Source organism: Mytilus galloprovincialis, chromosome 10 (genome assembly GCF_965363235.1).
Source record: "Mytilus galloprovincialis chromosome 10, xbMytGall1.hap1.1, whole genome shotgun sequence".
Taxonomy (NCBI): Eukaryota; Metazoa; Mollusca; class Bivalvia; order Mytilida; family Mytilidae; genus Mytilus; species Mytilus galloprovincialis.
The window spans coordinates 24,771,153-24,792,238 of NC_134847.1; the positions used below are offsets into that span (position 1 = coordinate 24,771,153).

The window sequence follows — 21,086 nt, forward strand, 5'->3', positions numbered from 1 at the left end:
CAAGTTTGGCCCATTGGTTTGAGAGGAGAATATTTTTGTTAATGTTAACGACGACGACGACGGACGACGGACGCCAAGTGATGAGAAAAGCTGACTTGACCCTTAAGGTCAAGTGGATAAAAAGGAGGAGGAGAACAAAAAGTTATTCAAAAAGTCAGAGAAACTGACAACCCACAGCATAAAATTAAAAACGACGAAAACAGCAAGGAACACTAAAGATTGCTTCGATCAATAATAATATTTAATTTGACTCGTACACAAATAATAGCTGAAAGGAACCTGATTAATACACACGTCTTAAATTGAGAACCATATTATGTGCAAGAGAAATTTCTTTTTTCTTTCTTTTTTTGCTTATGCTTTTTATGTATATTTTTTTTTTTTTTGCAATTATAAGATATATTTATGAGGGCAAAATAAAAATGAAAACCAACAAAAAATATGTTTCGAAATCCTGGTAGAGATGTTCCATTTAACCACACATGTATTTAGAACATATGGTTCACAATGTAAAACACACCCAGAACGATTATACATTTAACTATAAATAGATTTAAAGGATAAATACCTTTTGCGTCATCAAATACAGTTATTTTAATTGCTTTTTGAACATGTAAATAACACGTACACAAATCAAATGTACCCGTAATTGTAGAAATGAAACATAAACTATTATGTACTGTTTTGTATACTTTCTACAGTTCATTGTTTGTTTATTGTCAAAGGGCTGAAAATGATATAACTATTTATTGAAAATCACCCGGAACAAAAAAAAATATAAACAGATTTAAAGGACGAGTACATTATGCGTCTTGAAAATTAAATTTTGTTTATTTACACTTTGTGCGTATTCAAAATTAAAAAATTCACGTACTCGTAAGTGTATATATATATATATTAACAACAACTACACTGTTTGAAATTATTTTGTATATAACTCAACAGAAGTTGTTAAAAGTGTTAAAATGAATTTATTTAAACGAAATGACATAAATACTCGAGGTATTTGTAATAAGAAAAAAACTTGGTATGGATTTGACAATATTTTTCCTTTACTGATTTATGTTCTTCTTGTTCAACAAACTAATTGTTTAACATGTGCTTCTCCGAAGTGTCTTGTTGGATATGATGCAAGGACAATGCCAAATCCATCGACTGAAAGTGACCATGGACAGTGTGGACGGCATTGTAAATTTACTTGGATTTGTGACCCTTGTCAAATATTAAACAGCACAGCAGGTAATTATTATGATATGACGGATCTATGCATAGAGAAGACGAAATATTTTGAAAATATTTCCATAAATTATATAATTTTAAATGATCCATTAAAAAAGAGAGGAAAATACGAATCAAAAATTGGTTCATGAGGTTGCCTACCCGATCAACGTTGAATAAAATATGTGTACGTGGTCATATTTAATAAGTCTAACACTTTTTTTTTTTTAAATATCATCACAAACTACGAAACAATTCAACATTATAGTGGACACTTAACTCAGCCACTAGAAGATTGGCACCGTCATCTGTGCACAATTTGTAGGTTATTTGTAAGTTCGCATATTGACGTCATGTTCAATGTACGACCTTATCGGTCGGACCTGTTATCTCGTCAGCATTGTACGCGGGACAAAATGTTAAATTAAACATGAAAAATAATATTTAAACAACCGAACTCCAAGATAATTCAAAAAAGGGAAATCCTATATAAGTATGACCAGGTTGTTAGTCACCTCTGTCATATTAATTAGTTTCTGGGGGAAACTAGCGGTAGATGAGATAAATTCCAAGTCGCTGGAAAGTTTACATATTTATTTCACATCCATATATTTCAAATATTAAAACATCACTGAATAACAACATAAAAAACAAATATAAAATACAAATTCAAAAGACTGATTGACATACGGAAAATGAACCAATCAAATATCTTTTTATTAAATAATATTAATTCGTGATTTGCCGAAAGCGGGAATTACGGATTACAACCATATAAGTATAAGTTTGTCAAGAATGGCTTTCGGCAGTTATCACTTAGTGTCGAATTATCTATGTTTTTTGTTACAGAACCTTTTATCTTAAAGACGGATATAAATCTTTGATAGTTAATCTGAATGAAAGGATTATAGTTAAGTGTAAAATACAAGTAACTTTTGAATAGCGTAACATACAATAAACTAATAAATTATTAGAAACGCAATGAAGACTCAGAATAATTAATAAAAAGCAAATATTATAAAAATATACAAAATCCTAAACGTGAACTTTGAATGAACAATTGTGGGGTCATATTACTCCGTCGCTCTTTATCTGATACTCCCGTATCAGCATGTGTAAATTATGAACGATATTTCAAAATGCACACTAGAAAGATCTAGAAAAATTAAAAAGAGCAAATTTTATTTACATTATTTACAAGCGCGCTATTACGAACCTTTGTCGTCTAAAATTTTCTCTCTCAAAATATCTTTAAAGTACATTTAATTAAATCTAAGTGTGTCTAAATACCAACACGAATAAATCACGAATCAATATGTATAAAACGAACCGTCTGTAATATTTGCCACCATGCAAATAACAAATGAACACTGTGTGTCTCTCTCTCATAAATTCGATACTTGAATCTATATGGGAATATAAAATAAATCAGTAATATGTTTATAAACATTGTCATTGCATTATGTCATTGTTTTGTCAAATAAATCTGTTTTCATCACCAACTCTATTTCGGCCTGGTATGAACACTAAGAATATCAAGGAGATTCTCTTCAATCTGAACTTTGTTACTACATATTTTAAGTTTCAGGAACATTTGTCCGAACTATTTCTGTAGCACTATATGAATATGTATGTACACATCATTGTTATATATTGAATACATCTATTTGAATGTGACCATTTATCAAAATGTAGCTTATGCCTGATATCTATTGTAAACAAAAACGCAAAGTGTAGATCATTTCGATACTTGAAAAGGCAATGTATGGAACATTGTCGATAATATTGTTTGTAAAGCTAAACATATATATTTGCAAGTAAATAAAATCTCAACATACTCATCTAAAAATCTTATGACAACTTGGTTACGGATATAAAATGCTGGTAAAGAAATAGGGGGAAGGGGGGGGGGGGTGTAAAACTGTTGAACTTCAAATTGAGAAAATGAGACATAAGAACGAAATACGTATAATATTCAAGTGTAAAAATCTTTCTGATTGAAAACGTGCTGAGTAAGGTGCTAATGGAAAATATAAGACACTATCTTGACTAAATAAATTAGTTCCTTCCTACTTATACTATGATATATGCAAATGACATTAATGCATTTTTGGTGTGATGAACACGCAGTAATTACATTGTAACTCAAGTTATTTGAGTAATCAGCAATCAAATGTCACGTATAATGTTTTTTGACATTTTAATAAAAGTAAAATTTTCAAACTATTCAACAATATACTGTTCGGTATTGTGAATAATTTATAAGAAGATTGTAGCCCTCATGTGTGCATAATATGTATACAGTCCAGTACGGTTAAAACGAGACGATTTCAATTTTCCTCACCTTAGTATAGCAATATACCAACTTCACTTGCATATGGGATATACATTTCCCAACTCATTTGGTATTCAAGAGTTTGCAGCTGCTACTCAGACTTTGTAAACCGTCACCAGTGTCTGAGCAAAAAGTTGGTGGACCAGGGTTATGTAAAAGAACGTCTCGTCCTTTTAAAAAGAAAAACGTTCATCGGAAGATACCAAGACCTTGTTGATAAATATTCCGTATCAACTTCGCACATAATACATGATGGTCTTGATGTATAGATGATAGGTACTGACGTTTTTTTTATCATATTGATTACGTGTTATAGTGTTCTTTTATTTGTCTTTGTAAATTACTAAAGTTTACTGTTTGGTCCATTTTTGGTAATATCGTTTAAACGTGGCTCGGTACTTGTACATCCCGCCATTGTGTTGTTGTGCTGATGTTATTTTTTTGTATTTTTGTGTTTTAATGTTGTGTATGTGCTTTTTCTATATGCCCTTTTGTTTTCTTTGTTGACATATTTGTTTGTTTTATAGTGATTGAGATTATAACACAATAATGTTGACTGTTGTACCCCTATTTTTGACATTTTTACCTATTATGTCTGTTTGTTATGTTCTCACATTGTTGTCAATATAATGGAATTGTATGCGACTGCCATACAAGTGAGAGGTTTAGCTAGTTTTAGAACCAGGTGTAATCCACTATTTTCTACATAAGAAAATGCCTGTACCCAGTCAGGAATATGACAGTTGTTTTCCATTCGTTTGATGTGTTTGAGCTTTTTTTGATTTTGCCAATTGTTAAGGGACTTTCCGTTTTGAATTTTTCGTGGAGTTTTTAATTTTAGTTTTTTTTTAACTTTTTGTTCGTATGATCATGATGATAAGTCCGCGTATTATTAAACGTTTAATGTACGTACTTATCGCATGTCCCAGTCACTTTTTTGTGGTTTTGCACATGCTTTGTTGCACAATGGGGATTTATTTTAACTCAAAAACGTATAAAAATGAAATGAAAATCTACTGTCAGGTCATCTTCTGTTTGTTTCTTTGTTACATATATAACAACAGTTTCAAAAAAACTTCAGTTGAAGTCATGCTCAGAATAGACGATATATAAAATGGAGATACTTCAATATTTTCATATTTCAACATGTCATAAAAAAAATGCATTGGTTAAACAATTTCTAAAACTGCATTTTCTTTTTATTTTCTTTGCATTTTTATACGAACAAAATTAAAGAATAGAGTGTTTAATATGTTTTAATTTGAAATTATTCCTTAATTTATATGCACTGCGATCAACGTATGCTTAACCCTTAAACGTTTAAGATAAACGTGTAAAAGAATTCAAATTAAACATAAAATATCTAGGTATCCAAATATGTATAATAGATATATTATTGCAATGTTATTTTTGTTTTGTTCATTTCAGCTGATGAAATTGATGAAATGCTTGTTGATGTTAAACCACCTAAATCTATTTGCAGAAATGTGGACAGATACAGAATTTCATTAGCCGTAGTGAACAGAATGAAATATGGGTAATGTGTTCTGGTTGTTTTTGTTTTTATCTATTCATTCTTTATGATATGTACAAAATCAGGGTCTAATTAGAATATCTTTAATAATGTTTTATAGAGATATGTTTTTCTTCGTACGTGGTTATTCAATACTAACTCTTACCAATATCCTAATTGTGTCGAGAGGTTGATAGTTTGCATTATCTATGTGCAAAGCTTAATCTGGTAATTGTTACTTTAGTTATATTCAATATCTGTTTCCTCCATTGCACATTTCAAACGCTTGCTGTACTGTCTGAAGAAAACTTGCGTAAAATGTGCTTCTCATTGGTGAAGGCCAAAATATGACATGAGGTTTGGAACGCCGAGTGTTGTGGTCTGTGCTTGTAAGTTGGCAATCAAAACCTATCTCCCAATAAAATCACCTCGCCCAGATGGTCTTGTTTGATTTTCTCCTTACTTAGCATACGTCGTCTATCCTTCGTCGTTGTCTGTCGCCCGTTAACATTTCCACAAATATTTTCTTCTGAACTACTGAGACAATTATAACTAAGCTTGACAATGGCTCTTTTATTATAAAACTGCTAAATACTGTCTATTTAAAAACTGAAGAAAAACAAATACTAGTCAAAAACTTCTTATTCCCTCAACAGTGTAAAGATAATCAACCATTTTACCCTTAAAATTTTAGATTCATTTTATAAAGACTTTTTTACCACACTAGTCATATATTTTTGATAAACTTAAATTTAACAGGATTCCTTAAAGTTAGAAAAATATACCAAACAAATATGTGGCTGATATTTCAGCTTTACAAGAGGCGAAACAATATTGGACAGATAAATAAACGCATTTATGTGGAGAGTTGTCTCATTGGCAATCATACATGTACCACATCTTCTTATTTTTATAGCAAGTTTGTATTAAATATTTGTTATAAGATGGATCAAAACTAGGGTTGAGAAAATTAAGATGTGAATGCTGAATTCCCTTAATTATTTTACTACAGAGTTGAACAGTAATGGGAGTCAATTTAGGAATTTATTGTTAATCTAAGATGTGTGTAAACAAGGCCATGTGAATAGCACAAAAATGCCGCCTGACCTTATGTTTTGATTGTTGAAAAAGATGGGGCTTTATTTGTACTTTACTGAATGATATATGAAAGTTTCTGATTTCTAAAAATAAACCAGGTGCCTATTAAAGCGTTTAAACCCGCTACATTTGTTTGCACCTGTCCTAAGTCAGGAACTTGATGTTCAGTGGTTGTCGTTTGTTGGTGTGGTTCATAAGTGTTTCTCGTTTCGCGCTGTTCGGTGTGAGCCAAGGCTCCGTGTTGAAGGCCGTACTTTGACCTATAATGGTTTACTTTTACAAATTGTGACCTGGATGGAGAAAGTCTTATTGGCACTCATACCACATCTTCTGATATCTATATAGTTTTAAATCAAAAATAAGGTTTGCATTGAAGTCGATTTGAGGTTTTTTTAATGATTTATCCCTTTTATGATTTTTGTGTTACAATGGTCGTTAATATTTAGCAATAGTTCAGTATTTTTGTGCTTTTACTTTTTACTTAGGCAATACTTAGTTTAAGATTTTTTTTATGCATACCACTTAGTAAAAAAGGGATGAGTAACCTAACTTAAGTGTTTATTCTGTGTAAGAGAAACTTCTTTTTTTTAGTGAGCTTTTCTCATCACTTGGCGTCCGTCGTCCGTCGTCGTTCGTCGTTGTTAACTTTTACAAAAATCTTTTCCTCTGAAACTACTGGGCCAAATTTAACCAAACTTGGCCACAATCTTAAGGTATCTAGTTTAAAAATGTTTCCTATGATTCCGCTCGCCAACCAAGATGGCCGACATGGCTAAAAATAGAACAGAAATATGCAGTTTTTGGTTTATATCTCGAAACTAAAGCATTTAGAGCAAATTTGACAATGTTTATCAGGTTGAGATATATCCGCCCTGAAATTTTCACACGAATCAGACAACCCGTTGTTGGGTTGCTGTCCCTAAATTGGTAATTTTAAGGAAATTTTGCTGTTTTTGGTTATTATCTTGAATATTATTATAGATAGAAATAAACTATAAACAGCAATAATGGCCAGCAAAGTAAGATCTACAAATAAGTCAACATGACTAAAATTGTCAATTGACCCCTTAAGGGCATACGATACAGTTACAGGGGAGGTAATGACGTTGCTAACGTAAATTGTTATTTTCGCGACGTCGGGAAAAGATTCATTTTTCGACTGATTTTTATCATTCAACGTTATTTAACTTGAAAACGAGATTTCTCTTTTTTAAAATGCCATTTGGTTTGATTACGTAAGAACATTATGTGTGCCAATTTTCATGAAAACGTAAATAGTGCATTTTTTTTTTTTTTTATTTGATAAATATGAATTATGTTTGTTTTACATTCATGAACATTTGATAAATATGAGTTATTTGAAAAAATAAAAGCACAAAAGGACATTTATATAAAACAGAATTTACAAATAATCTAGCAACAGCTTGTGTTTTGAGCAAAAATATAAAATTTCGACCTCATTTTACTCAAAAAGTAGCACATGAAGGAATATTTTTTATAACATATTTGATTTAATCAGGCAAAACATAGCCTGTATGCAAATTGTCAGCAAATTTTCAATATGGGATCAAAATTGTATCGTTATTGCCCTTTATAGTCAATGTTTAACCATTTTTCATAATTTTTTGTAATCTTTTACAAAAATCTTCTCTTTTGAAACAAATAAGACAAATTTAACCAAACTTGGCAATATTCATCCTTAGGGTATATAGTTTTAAAATGTGTCCAACTGCCAACCAACATGGCCGACATGGCTAAAAAAGAACATAGGGGTAAAATGCAGTTATGGGCTTATATTTCTGAAACTAAAGCATTTATTACAAATCTGACATGATGTATAAATGTTTATCAGGTTGAGATATATTTGCACTGAAGTTTTCAGACGAATCAGACAAATCGTTTTTGGATTACTGCCTCTGAGCTGGTAATTTTAGGGAAATTTTGCAGTGTTTGGTTCTTATATTGGATATCATTATAGATAAAGATAACCTATAAACAGCAAAAATTTCCAGCAAAGTAAGATCTACAAATAAGTCAATATGACAAAAATTGTCAATTGACTTTTTAAGGAGTTATTGTCCTTTATAGTCAATTTTTCGTAAATTTTTGTTATCTCTTACAAAATTCTTCTCCACTTACAATGTAATCTACTGGGCCAAATAGAATTAAACTTAGCCACAATTTTCAATAAGGTATCTTGATTGAAAAATGTGTCCGATGACCCTGTCATCCAACCAACATGGACGCCATGGCTAATTTAAATTGTAAAAAAAATAATTCAAATGGTGACAACTTGAAAACTTATTAAAATAATGAAAAGGGGTCTTTTTTAACTATTGTAAGACAATGGGATGACCTGCTTTTAATTTAACAGCTGGGCTTAATTAAACCAATCATTATTAGAGTATCTTATACTATTAATTATGATTTTAACCTTATTTTACATGATTTCCAAAACAACAGTAGATACAGGTGAGCGACACAGGCTTTTGAGAGCCTCTAGTCTTATTGTTGTTTCCGTTGGTTATGCATGTTTTCAATTTTTTCCTACAATCATAAGATATATATTTATATATAGGGCAAAATAATAAAAACAAATAAAAAATAGGATTCGTCTCTTTACCAAAATGTACGCAATCCTGGTAGAGATGTTCCATTTTAGGACATTTATTTGGAACATATGGTTTACATTGTAAAACGCACCCGGATGGATAATAACTATAAATAGATTAAAAGGATAAATACCTTTTGCGTCATAAAATACAGTCATGTTATTTACTTTTTGAACATGTAAATAACACGTACACAAATCAAATGTACCCGTAATTGTAGAAAAAATATCAACTATTCTGTATACTTACTGTTTCGTATACTTCTACAGTTCATTGTTTGTTTATTGTCAAAGGGTTTTAAAATGCTATAACTTTTTATTGAAAATCAACCGGAACAAAAAACTATGAACAGATTTAAAGGACCACTACTTTTTGCGTCTTAAAAATAGAGTTTTGTTTATTTACACTTTGTGCGCATTTCAAATTCAAAAATGCACGTTCTCGTTATTGTATATATAAAAACAACAACTGCACTGTTTGAAACTATTTTGTATGTAACTCTACAGAAGTTTTTAGTAAATGAAAATTGTTTCACTAATTATAAATTTATATTTTGTTTTAGTTTCGTAACAAGTCAAGCAAAGACTTTTGCAAGAAATTTAAGGAAATATGAGTGGAACTTTGAGACAGGATCTTGTGGAAATAATATTGTAATATTTCTTTCTCGATACGATAGGCAGGTAATTAAAAAAATGTTCATCCTTGTTTTTATCGAGTCACCAATTTGATATAAACATACGTAAAAGGAGGATTTTTATCATAGTTAACTGGATGATGTATATATCTATCATCTATAAAAAGAAACAGAATTGTTACGAATGTCACTGAGACAGCAATCGACTAACGGGAAAAAAACGAGATTGCAAACAACTACTAGTCACTGCATGGCCTTCAAAGATGTTAAAACAAATACCATATTGTAAACTATGAAAGGCTATGAACAGTAAAATAATTATGGGGATAAGTAGCGACCTTATTTAAGGTACTATTGGGGTTAAAACAAGCAATGATACACTTGGTCGTCTCTTGTTAACAAATAGTTTAAATCTTGGGGGGTTTTTTTTCTCAAAAAAGTATAGGTCACTGAGCTTGTTGTCATGCTGTAGGTGTTGATAAATGCGTACATTTTGTTTGGACAATACAGAAAAAAAACATTTTTTTATGTAAATAGACAGAAATAGGAAGAACAAAATAAAATATGAAAAGATTATCGTAATTGTTTTAAAACCGGCAACACTATGGCCAAAAGCAATAACGACGAAAAGACAAGCAACAACAAGGAAAAATACTACACAGAAACCTTGGGATTGGGCAAAACGAACCTTACACGGTATTGGTTTATCTCGCTGCTGAAGGCTGTGCGATAGCCTATAATTGCTTACATCGACTTCATTTGAACTCTTGTGGATATTTGGCTCATTGGCAATAATCCATTTCCCAAGTTTTATACTTATCAACAACCGGGGTTGATGTCCGGAAGATACAGAAGTTCCTATTCAATATATAACACGCTATGCGTTACTTTCAAAACAATAGTTTGAATTGAAAACAATATTTCTCGAACGAAGAATAAACGATACGTTAATAGGTGGAGACAACACAAACATTGAAAAAGAAAACAACAAAGAAAACCCCACAAAACATTATCGAAAAAACAGAATGCACCAATTTAAAACAAACCTAAGAATCAAATTAGGATGCTTCTCTATATGTTACACCCGTCGTACAATATGATATGAAACGGCTCTTTCGAATGGGTGACGTCTGCCATCAATTTCAAAAGTTACAATAAACGTTTCAAGAGTATCTAAAGTTATTATTGAACATTTTACTGGCAATAAGAGAAGCAAGGTTTTGGCATCTTATCAAACTCATTACTGTTATTTGTTTTTGTTTTTTATTACCTCTAGAATCTTTATCGATCTTGTTCATTTATGTAAAAGATAAACAGTGACGCCACGGGCAAATGTATAATAAAAAAAATTGGCTATGTTTACATATTCAAAATGCAAGTAAAACACCGCCATGACAACAAGAGGGGATACCTTCTACCTATTTCAAACATAGCAAAGTCTCAGACAGATGTTCAACTATCATTAAATATTGCTTCATTGAACTTGATTACAAGCAAATTTAATATAATAAAATGACGATGATTCATGTTGTTCTGTAGATATATACATCAGCTGGTGAAGCTGCTTTCGAGGTTTTAAATCAAAGGTGCATAACTGGCATATACAAAAAAGCAAAAGAAGTATATTTTTTATCTGACGACTTTGAAGGCGGATTGAAATTCATGGTACAGGAATACAGGTATGAATTTATTTCTTTTATGTATTTTCGAACTGTATTCGTTAATCTTGAAATACCGCCGGTTAATACCTTCGTGACAAGATGCATTCAGCAAAGTTGCTCCCATTAGACAACGCACAACTGAATACGTGTTGTAGAAGAACCTAGATGTGAAAAAAAGTAACAAAACAACATTTCTTAATCTATGGTCTCGTTGAATAATTTAAAGGAGAAATATTTCAAAGGGAGTAAGCTTTCAGAGCTATAATTAACATCCCATGTCCTGTTGTTATCGGTTTTGTCAATGATAATTGCAAAGAACCTGAACACAGGATTACTATCTTCGATAACAGATTTTTCACAAATTACCCATCGAATGACTGAGAATACAAATGTGTTCAAATAAATCAGATAAACAAATATAGTTTGCCAAATGTTGTGCCTACATGTGAATTGTATTTAATCAGGCTGAAGACGCCGTTAACATATACATGTTATAAGAACGTTGAAATGCGATTTAGCCGCAAATATGAGGCGACAATGTGGGAAACACAATATTAGAAGAAAAACACCAGTTTGGTTTATATGAAGTTGAGTCAAAACAATGTATAGTCAACTAAAGACTTAAAAATTGCTGTTTCTCTGCTTAACATGCAACATTAAGGAATAATAGTTAAGACTGGTCATTTCGAAGTCAGAATATTTAATGTGGCCTGGTACTGGGCGGGTAAGGTGACAAGTCTTCCTGGGGACTGTAACCTTGCAAACAAGCACGTAAAAACATCCGGCTCAGCCGGTCGGTTCAGTACAAAGCAGATTATATATTCCTATTTCGCTTGATCATGTTCTCTTTCTTAAAATGAATTTAATTTGCACCGGACGTAACACATCCATCCATCTATCAATTCGAGGTTACCAGTGTGAAATCGGCAGAGCCAAACTAAGCCAGAACAAAACAAAATGTGAGGTATAGGAGCCGAATTAAACAAATAATAAATATGTTTTAACTATTAATAGATAAGTTACAATTAAAGTCCACTCTGCATATGTAATTAAATAAGAAAGTCCTCATCATTGCCAAACACTGTGTTTCAGTACATTTCTGATTATGACCACTTTCCTCCTACTGTTTAAGGCAGACATTTCGATTGCCCCTCTGTCATCCCACCACTGGATTCTTTATCTACCACTGAATGACTTGAAATGGTTGTCCAAATTACTACAAACTCTCGGAGTTTTAACGTCGTGCGCTTCAAATTAAAAAACGATGGGTTACTCCAAATATTTTATTTGGAACAGTTCTAAGAGTACCAGTACAAAGAGAATATCTATTCATAGTCTCGTAATTTATACCAGTTTTTTTCTGTATAATAAACACTTACTTACTTACTATTCGGACAACAGCAAGTTTATTGTCGTCATAGCCAGTAAATAAGTAAACTTTAGAATGAAAATGGAGAATTTATCAAAGAGACAATAACCCAACCAAAGAGCAGAAAGCAGCCCAAGACCACCAATGGGTCTTCAAGACAGCGAGTAAATCCTGCACCCGGAGGCGGGCGTCAGCTGGTCCCTTAAACAAAAATGTGTACTAGTTCAATGGAAATGGACGTCGCACTAAACTCCATAACATATAAATGAACTAAAATTAAAAAAAAAAATACAAGACGAACAAAGGCCAGAGGCTCCTGCTTGGGACAGGCACAAAAATGCGGCGGGTTAAACATGTTTTGTGAGATCTCAATCCTTCCCCTATACCTCAAGCCAATGGAGAATAAACAAACACACAGCAACACTCACAGTAAAACTCAGTTAAAAAGAAGTCCGTGTCCGATGTCAGAATAGGTAACAGAAGAAATAACAATGATACATAAATTAACAAAGGACTAACTAGCAGTTACTGACATGCCATTGAAAGATTATGTCTTCATCATATGAAAATCAAGTACAATCCCTCCCGTTAGGGGTTAAGTATCATACCATCATAACATATATGAGAAGAACATAACCCGTATCATGACAACAACTGGTTTTAGAATAAATGTGTTTTTTTCAGATGCAAAGACCCTATGAGTGAATCAATATTAATTCCTAAATATTCCATCTTTAATGACCTGACAACAGTATCGTAACTATATATTATCTATAATATCGATAATCTTTCAATGGATCATTTTGTTGGCTGTATATATGCAACGTCTTTATAAATTATAATACATACTTTGATGCAATATTCTTTTCAGAAAAGCTTTAAATAAAGGGAAATGCTCTTATGGTGTACATTCATTAGCGGCATGGGAAACCGCATTGATAATATGTTGTCCAATTCTAGGTATTTTTGTGATATGTTGTTCATGTTGTTTTTGTGCGAAATTTTGTCCGTCGAGTTCTAATGGCGGTTCAAACAGTAGTCATGGAGGTGGTGGAGGAGGAGGTGGTGGCGGTGGTGGAGGGGGATGTGGAGGTGGTGGAGGAGGAGGAGGAGGAGGCGGCGGCGGTGGTGGTGGTTGTTAAGATGAAGAAGTGTTAATCAAATAAGGTTCAAGAGTAGGATTCCAACTAGTCCAGCGTCCCAATATAGTGTAATTCACTGCGAAACGGCAGTCAAAGTTAGAGATACTAACGTTGACTAATGTGTATGCTATATTATACTGTATGTAAAGAAGTTAATCGACCCTAGACTGGATGACTTATGAGATAATATTGAACAGAAACTAATAGCTATTTGCCTAAAACATGAACATAAAAAAAAAGAAATTCATGAAAATGTATTAACGAATCCACTGATATGGAAGGTACACACTTGTCAGTTCAAATCGGGATAGTGCACCAGGGTACATTTTGTGCACATGTTGTATTGTACGTTTTATTATTAAAATGAATTTGTAACGACTAAAACAGAAATGATTTCCTTAGATTTATTGATAGACAGTTTTAAGAAATAGGAAGAATCGTGTTCGGTAGGATTATGTTGCAATGTCGTTAAAAGAGTAGATAAATGATTGCTATCAACAGAGAAAAATTAAGCTTTATGAATATATCTTTAAGCAAACTTCTTTTTCAGCACAGAAAGATTAATTACCGCTATCAATATAATATGATCAATATAATAGGGATACTAGTTCATGTTTATCCAATGAATTTGTTCGGTATTCTTTGAAGTTTAAGAAGGAAGTAAACAAATAATGGAGAATCGTTGGTTGGGAGGTGTAATTTGTTAATCTACAGTCCCCATTAGCCTGTCAATTCTGAGGTTGTGAGTTCAAATCCAATTCCTTACCTTAACCTTAATTCTGTCCGCGCCAGAAGTCGCATAAGGCCTCCAAGGCAAATCCAATTCATGGCGAGGTATTTTTGACTTCGATCTTAGTTGACAAGCTACGTATACATGTCGAAGATCGGTGATTCTTTCCGGATACTCTAGTTTCCTCTACGTAAGAAAATAAATGGCCGCCGTGATGTAGCCCAGTGTGCTTTAAGTGGCGTTTAAGGTAGCACAATACAAAGATTTTATAACTCCAACTCCCAAGTTTTAAAATGCTGTAACTTTCTAAATAATGCTTTAAAATTTATAAAAGTGGTAGTTTTGGATAGCTAACAGATTACTCTTTCCAATTAATGCAATGTTAGTTTTATGCAACAATTATGTAACCAATTATAATGTTAACTGTGTCTAAAATATTTTTTACCAAATTTCCACTTTCAAATGAAATTAGCTTCTGCATAGGTATCCCTAGAGGGTTGATTTTATTATATGTTGTTCCTATGGCCATTATCTACAAAGGGTGTCTCAGATTTCAGATAGAATGAATAGAACAAATTTTACACCTAATTAAACATTATCTCCTTTTATGTGGTTAGGATGTTTACACTAATTACTATACTATAGAGACAATCTGAGACACCCTTTTGAAGCCCATGATGTGTTGATTAAGATTTCGTTAATTTTCTGTATAGTTAAAGAGGTGATAGAGCTAAATTCATTCAAGTGAACTTACCCAGATTTTGCCACTAATTACATAATAATTGATTACATAATGATTGCATAATAAAAATATTGCATTCATTTAAAAGATTAATCTTTTATCTATTTATATATCCCTCTTTTATTATTTTCTATGCATTTATAAGAAAGTTACAGCATTTCAAAGGTTAGTGATTGGAAGTAAAAAAATCTTTGTATTGTGCTCACAAGCGAACGAACAAACAATATATAATTAAAACTTGGTGATATTCAGTATTATATCTAAATTTATTTGTTGTCGAGACTTGTTTACCTTCAATCTTGTCGTCAGTAGAAAAAGTTAGAATGAAAGTTTTTTTCATTTTAAGTATTGAAATACAGTACTTAGTTCAAGATGGGGAAAAACTGGGGTTTCAGGTTTGAATTCAGGAGCATCTGGCCTTTGTTAGTCTTCTGTGGGTTTTTTTTTTTAAATTTTGGTTCATTTATATGTTTCAGAGTTTAGTGTGACGTCCATTTTCTCTGAACTAATACACATTGTTGTTAAGAGGCGATCAGAAGCCCGACTACGGGTGTGGGATTTTTCGCTGTGTAGAAGTCCCATTGGTGGCCTTGGGCTGTTTTCTGCTATTTGGTCGGGTTGTTGTCTCTTTGACACATTCCCCATTTCCATTCTCAATTTAATTGACTTCCCGACTTACCTTATTTATGTTAGACTACTCTGAAGTTTTGATTTGAAGTTAATTTTGACAATTTTAAGGTGATCCGTATATGATCAATGTAATAAAAAAAATGCGCAAAATATTAAAGCATCCTATATACACACATGTACACTATTATTAAGAAGGAAATCCTAAATACACATCCCCCTTTTGTCAAACAACAACATTTTCGGCTGCTTTATGTCAGCAAATATAAACTAAATATTACATTTTTTTGAGTGTTTTTTTTTAATTGTTGACCTATTTTATTATGGTTAAACAATGCGATTTTTATAAATTTACTTTCGAAGTTTTTAATTCGAATCTAACCAGAATCGTGTATATTTTTAAGTTTGAATATACATGTAGGAATTATTTATATTTATATGCCTCTCGATATGTGAATTTGATGATAAGTCATAATTATATCAACCTTCCATATTAGGATTAATAAGATGAGTAAGATGAGTAAGACTAAGTATTAAGCTGAAGAAATAAGTTTATAGTCTTTGTTCCGTGTGTCGAATACCAAATTTAATATCTAATGAGATAGGTCCCATTTCCATTGTAGTTTTAACTTGCAGTGATACAATAGGAAGATTGTTAACGTCTAATAAAGTTTAAACATTGCCAGGTCTGTTCTATACTCTAGACTTTTTTTTACAGATTTTTCAAAGTTTTAACTTCCATATCCAAAACCGAAAAGTTATTCCACGGTTCGCTTAGCTGTTGCAGGCAATTTCGAAACATAATGCATATTTTATATGTTTTGTAAAACAATACATAAAAGTCATTTTTAACCAAAATATAGCATCTGAATTGAAGCAACAAAGCATACTTCCGTTATAAAAGTGATGTTGAATATGAGTGATTGTCCTACTAATGTTTTAGATTAATCAAAAAAATCGTGAAGAAAACAGTTATGCTAGTCTACTATATTTGCTGTATAAAAACACTTTGTAACGTTTTCGCAAAGGAGTAGGTCCGGTAAGGACCGATTTTGGCCTCAAATTTCAGGTTCATCTGACGAAAGATTTTGACCACTTTTTAAACACTTAAGTGTTTATTTTATTTGAATTAATTAGTTTATGTGAAAGATTTTAACAGATTTAGTCATTAAAAACGATCCGATTCAAGCTCAAATATGAAAAATCTACCTAATATCACTTTTCAGATGGCTTTTGGTAAAAATGAAAGTAGCCGCATCCGTGTCCATCCTCAACCTTTATATATGTTATGTATTATCATAAAATACAACTTACATTTCAATATTAAGGATGAACACGAATGCGGTCACTTTCGTTTTACACGAAAACCGTCTAAAATTTGACTAAAATGCTAGAATTGTGAAGATTTCAGTAATTTAGCATGACTTAATGGTGCTAGTACCGGATATATGTGCATTGTATTGTAAAAAAACAGCCCATATTTATGAAGCAGAAGCATGCTACTGTCCAATAAATAACTAAAGGTTTACATTTTAACAATTTTGTAAAACTGCTATATTTTGGGGCCAAAAAGGGGTCTTACTGAACCTACTCCTTTGTTTTATGTACTTTTGAAACACACCTAGGACTTTCAGGCAGTTCAAGCAACTGCATATTAGTACTAACGATACAAATCTTGATGTTATGCCAAAGTAAAAGATCCATTGTCTTTTAGCTTGCGTTGTGTTTTACGTTTTGATGTTTTACATATTTAATTCATATTTGGTGACCTTTGACCACTTCTTTATTTTGTATTTTATTGGGTTTTTTAACAACATTTATCACTTATTCACCAAAAGATATGAGAAATTCCAACTTTTTGACAGTACAACAGACCTCACCAAGCTAAAACTGTTGAATATCAAGCAGAAATAACGTTAAAACAAAAACAACAGCATCAAACACATGACCCATATAGCCTGAAATGATAGAAACCATAAATGGTGGGGTTAAGCTATATCTTTTTGGATAACGAACCTAAATGAATGTTGAGCAACATACTCAGTTGAATTTATGTTTTTTTTATAATCAGCTGCACATACGCCTACAGTTTTCAAATCAGAGACTTCGAATTTTTAGAACGCCTTAATTTGGTTCACAATTTAAGATTCGTTTTAGACATTGGTTTATAATTCCTTAGTTTTGACAATCTGTTGAAATTAATAGAAATCATTTTTTTTCTTGCTATTTAAAAGAAGACTATATGTTCTTTTTAGCACAAGCAACTAAAGTATATGGCCCTTTAAAATTACAGACCACAAGTATTTGAACCAAGACCTTTGATAACTTAAATTTGAAATTTGCTGATTTCCTTTGAGTTTAATATTATGTTAGTAAATTAAAAGATTAACTGATTCAGTAGTAGATTTTATTTTTGTCTGAAAGTATTAAGTTGGATAATTTATTCATCAAACCGTCTAAATTAATAGCACTGCAATAAGTTGATTCTTTAACTGTCTCGTTGACAATAATTCCATGAAATTAGCATGGTCTTGCTAAATATCGCATGTTTAAATCATTAACCGGGTTTTCTACCACAAAATCCGGATATAGGTATAGGGAAGTACGCCGGGCTTTATAATATAATAAGCATTATTCTTGGTTTTCGCACAATAACTTTAGTATAAGTAAATAGAAATCAATGAAATTTAAACACAAGGTTTATGACCACAAAAGGAAGATTAGATGATTTTGGGAGTTGAGGTCCCAACAGTTTATGAATTAGGGGCCAAAAAGGGGCCCAAATAAGCATTATTCTTGGTTTTCGCACCATAACTTTAGTATAAGTAAATAGAAATCTATGAAATTTAAACACAGGGTTTATAACCATAAAATGAAGGTTGGCTTTGATTTTGGGAGTTTTGGTCCCAACAGTTTAGGAATAAGGGGTCCAAAGGGTCCAAATTGAACTTTGTTTGATTTCATCAAATATTGAATAATTGGGGTTCTTTGATATACCGAATCTAACTGTGTATGTAGATTCTTAATTTTTGGTCCCGTTTTTAAATTGGTCTACATTAAGGTCCAAAGGGTCCAAAATTAAACTTAGTTTGATTTTAACAAACATTAAATCCTTGGGGTTTTTTGATATGCTGAATCTAAAAATATACTTAGATTTTTGATTATTGGCCCAGTTTTCAAGTTGGTTCAAATCGGGGTCCAAAATTAAACTTTGTTTGATTTCATCAAAAATTGAATCATTGGGGTTCTTTGGTATACCGAATCTAACTGTGTATGTAAATTCTTAATTTTTGGTCCCGTTTTCAAATTGGTCTACATTAAGGTCCAAAGGGTCCAAAATTAAACTTAGTTTGATTTTAACAAAAATTGAATTCTTGCATGGGCTTTTTTAATATGCTGAATCTAAACATGTACTTAGATTTTTGATTATGGGCCCAGTTTTCAAGTTGGTTCAAATCAGGATTCAAAACTATTATATAAAGTATTGTGCAATAGCAAGAAATTTTCAATTGCACAGTATTCAGCAATAGCAAGAAATCTTCAATTGCACAGTATTGTGCAATAGCAAGAAATTTTCAATTGTCACTATTGCGCAATAGCAAGAAATCTTCAATTGCACAGTATTGTGCAATAGCAAATATTTTCAATTGCACAGTATTGCGCAATAGCATGAAATATCTAATTGCACAATATTGTGCAATAGCAAGAAATTTTCAATTGGAGTTATCTTTCTTTGTCCAGAATAGTAGTTGAATCAACTTAAATCATTGTTTTATACAATGTATATTCACTTTTACTACCAACTGATAAATTAAAACAATCTTTACCATTCAGTGATAACAAGCACTTTATTTTACATTTTAATATTTTATGATGTATTTAAATGAGTAGTTATTGTTGCAAACTCCATTAGAAATTTTAATTGAGATCAGTTTTAGAAAAAGGGAAAGGGGGATGTGAAAAAAAAATGGGGGGGGGGGTAAATTTTTCTTATTTCAGATTTCATAAATAAAAAGAAAATTTCTTCAAACATTTTTTTCAACAGCATAGTGAATTGCTCAAAGGCAAAAAAATTATTTTAAGTTCATTAGACCACATTCATTCTGTGTCAGAAACCTATGCTGTGTCAACTATTTAATCACAATCCAAATTTAGATCTGAATCCAGCTTGAATGTTGTGTCCATACTTGCCCCAACCGTTCAGGGTTCAACCTCTGCGGTCGTATAAAGCTGCACCCTGCGGAGCATCTGTTTTTTTGCTGTAATTTTTTATTTATGTGTGTTTTGTAAACTACTTACTAATAGAGATTAAAAACGGTCGAATGAAATTCTGAAGAAAAAATAGTTAAACCCCTCAACATTTGCATCTTCCTCACGGTCACATGTCTGAAACATCGCCAGGAGTTGTCATACGTAATGGACATTTCAATAAAAAAAATGTATCAACTTATTTATTTATGCGCACGTGTTTAGTTTAGATTTTGAGAGTTTTCATATTCAGCTCGCAAACAGAAGGACCATTTCTGATAAATGTTGTTTCATATTCCGTCTTAAAAGTTGTGTAAAGATATATTGGGGCGGGTCGAGGCGACAATCATTTAATAATTGTGTAATTTTCAATTTTTCGTCAGCTTTATAAATGAGAAGATGTGGTATGAGTGCTAATGAGACAACTCTCCATCCAAGTCACAATGTGTAAAAAGTAAACACTTAAATAGTTCATTTAAGTGACATTAATCGGACAAAGCGGCATAACTCGGATCTATATTGGTAAAAATTGAAGGTGTTTTACTTCATCGGGTACAGGTACCCGATACAAAAATAAACATTATTATGGCTTTATGAAATTCGAAATATGTATAAGGGAACATAATGATACATTCAGAATGCTATGTATTAAAACTATTTTGCTATTCCTTTTTTAACCTTACAAAATTTAGTTGGAGTGCCTATACACGTTATATCGTAATTTTGTATGCTAATATGGCAGATCTTTTACTGTTTCTATATTAATTTATTCACAATGATGTTAAATAAGCTAGTATTGTAAAACGAGACACCATTATGGCAAATAGCAATCAATAATACACATTTGTACGACTTTGCCCCCAGCAGAGCTATATGGTGTTGTACGACTTTGCCCCCCGCAGAGCTATAGAAAAAATAGTACATTAACGTGTGTTACACAGACTCTTTTTAGATGATAGACGGACTCTTTTTAGTTGTTACACGGACACTTTTTATGAATAGAATCACTCGTGCATGACCAGTGAGTTCATGGGCACTTTAACTTTCAATTAGATTTGAACTTTTTGGTTCACCGACTTATTTCCTGTCTTTTTATTGAACAAAATATTTACGTTAGCATCAATATCTTTTTTCAAACATTTCCAGTAAAATACTGT

The 21,086-nt window shown here is 31.9% G+C and overlaps 1 protein-coding gene across 3 annotated transcripts in view; it reads left to right on the top strand.

The window, feature by feature from the left end:
* The first annotated feature begins 905 nt into the window (after positions 1-905).
* The window catches only part of LOC143047234 (uncharacterized), a 60,297-nt gene continuing 40,116 nt past the window's right edge, over positions 906-21,086 (top strand). The window contains exons 1-5 of one of the 3 annotated variants that reach the window (XM_076220247.1): positions 906-1,239; positions 4,982-5,090; positions 9,339-9,456; positions 10,950-11,089; positions 13,125-13,196. In XM_076220247.1, coding sequence (XP_076076362.1) covers positions 966-1,239; positions 4,982-5,090; positions 9,339-9,456; positions 10,950-11,089; positions 13,125-13,196 — 713 coding nt within the window. In that variant the 5' untranslated portion in view covers positions 906-965. Of the gene's footprint in view, positions 1,240-4,981; positions 5,091-9,338; positions 9,457-10,949; positions 11,090-13,124; positions 13,197-21,086 lie in introns of those variants that run through there. The other 2 variants (XM_076220248.1, XM_076220246.1) reach the window with 2 other exon arrangements.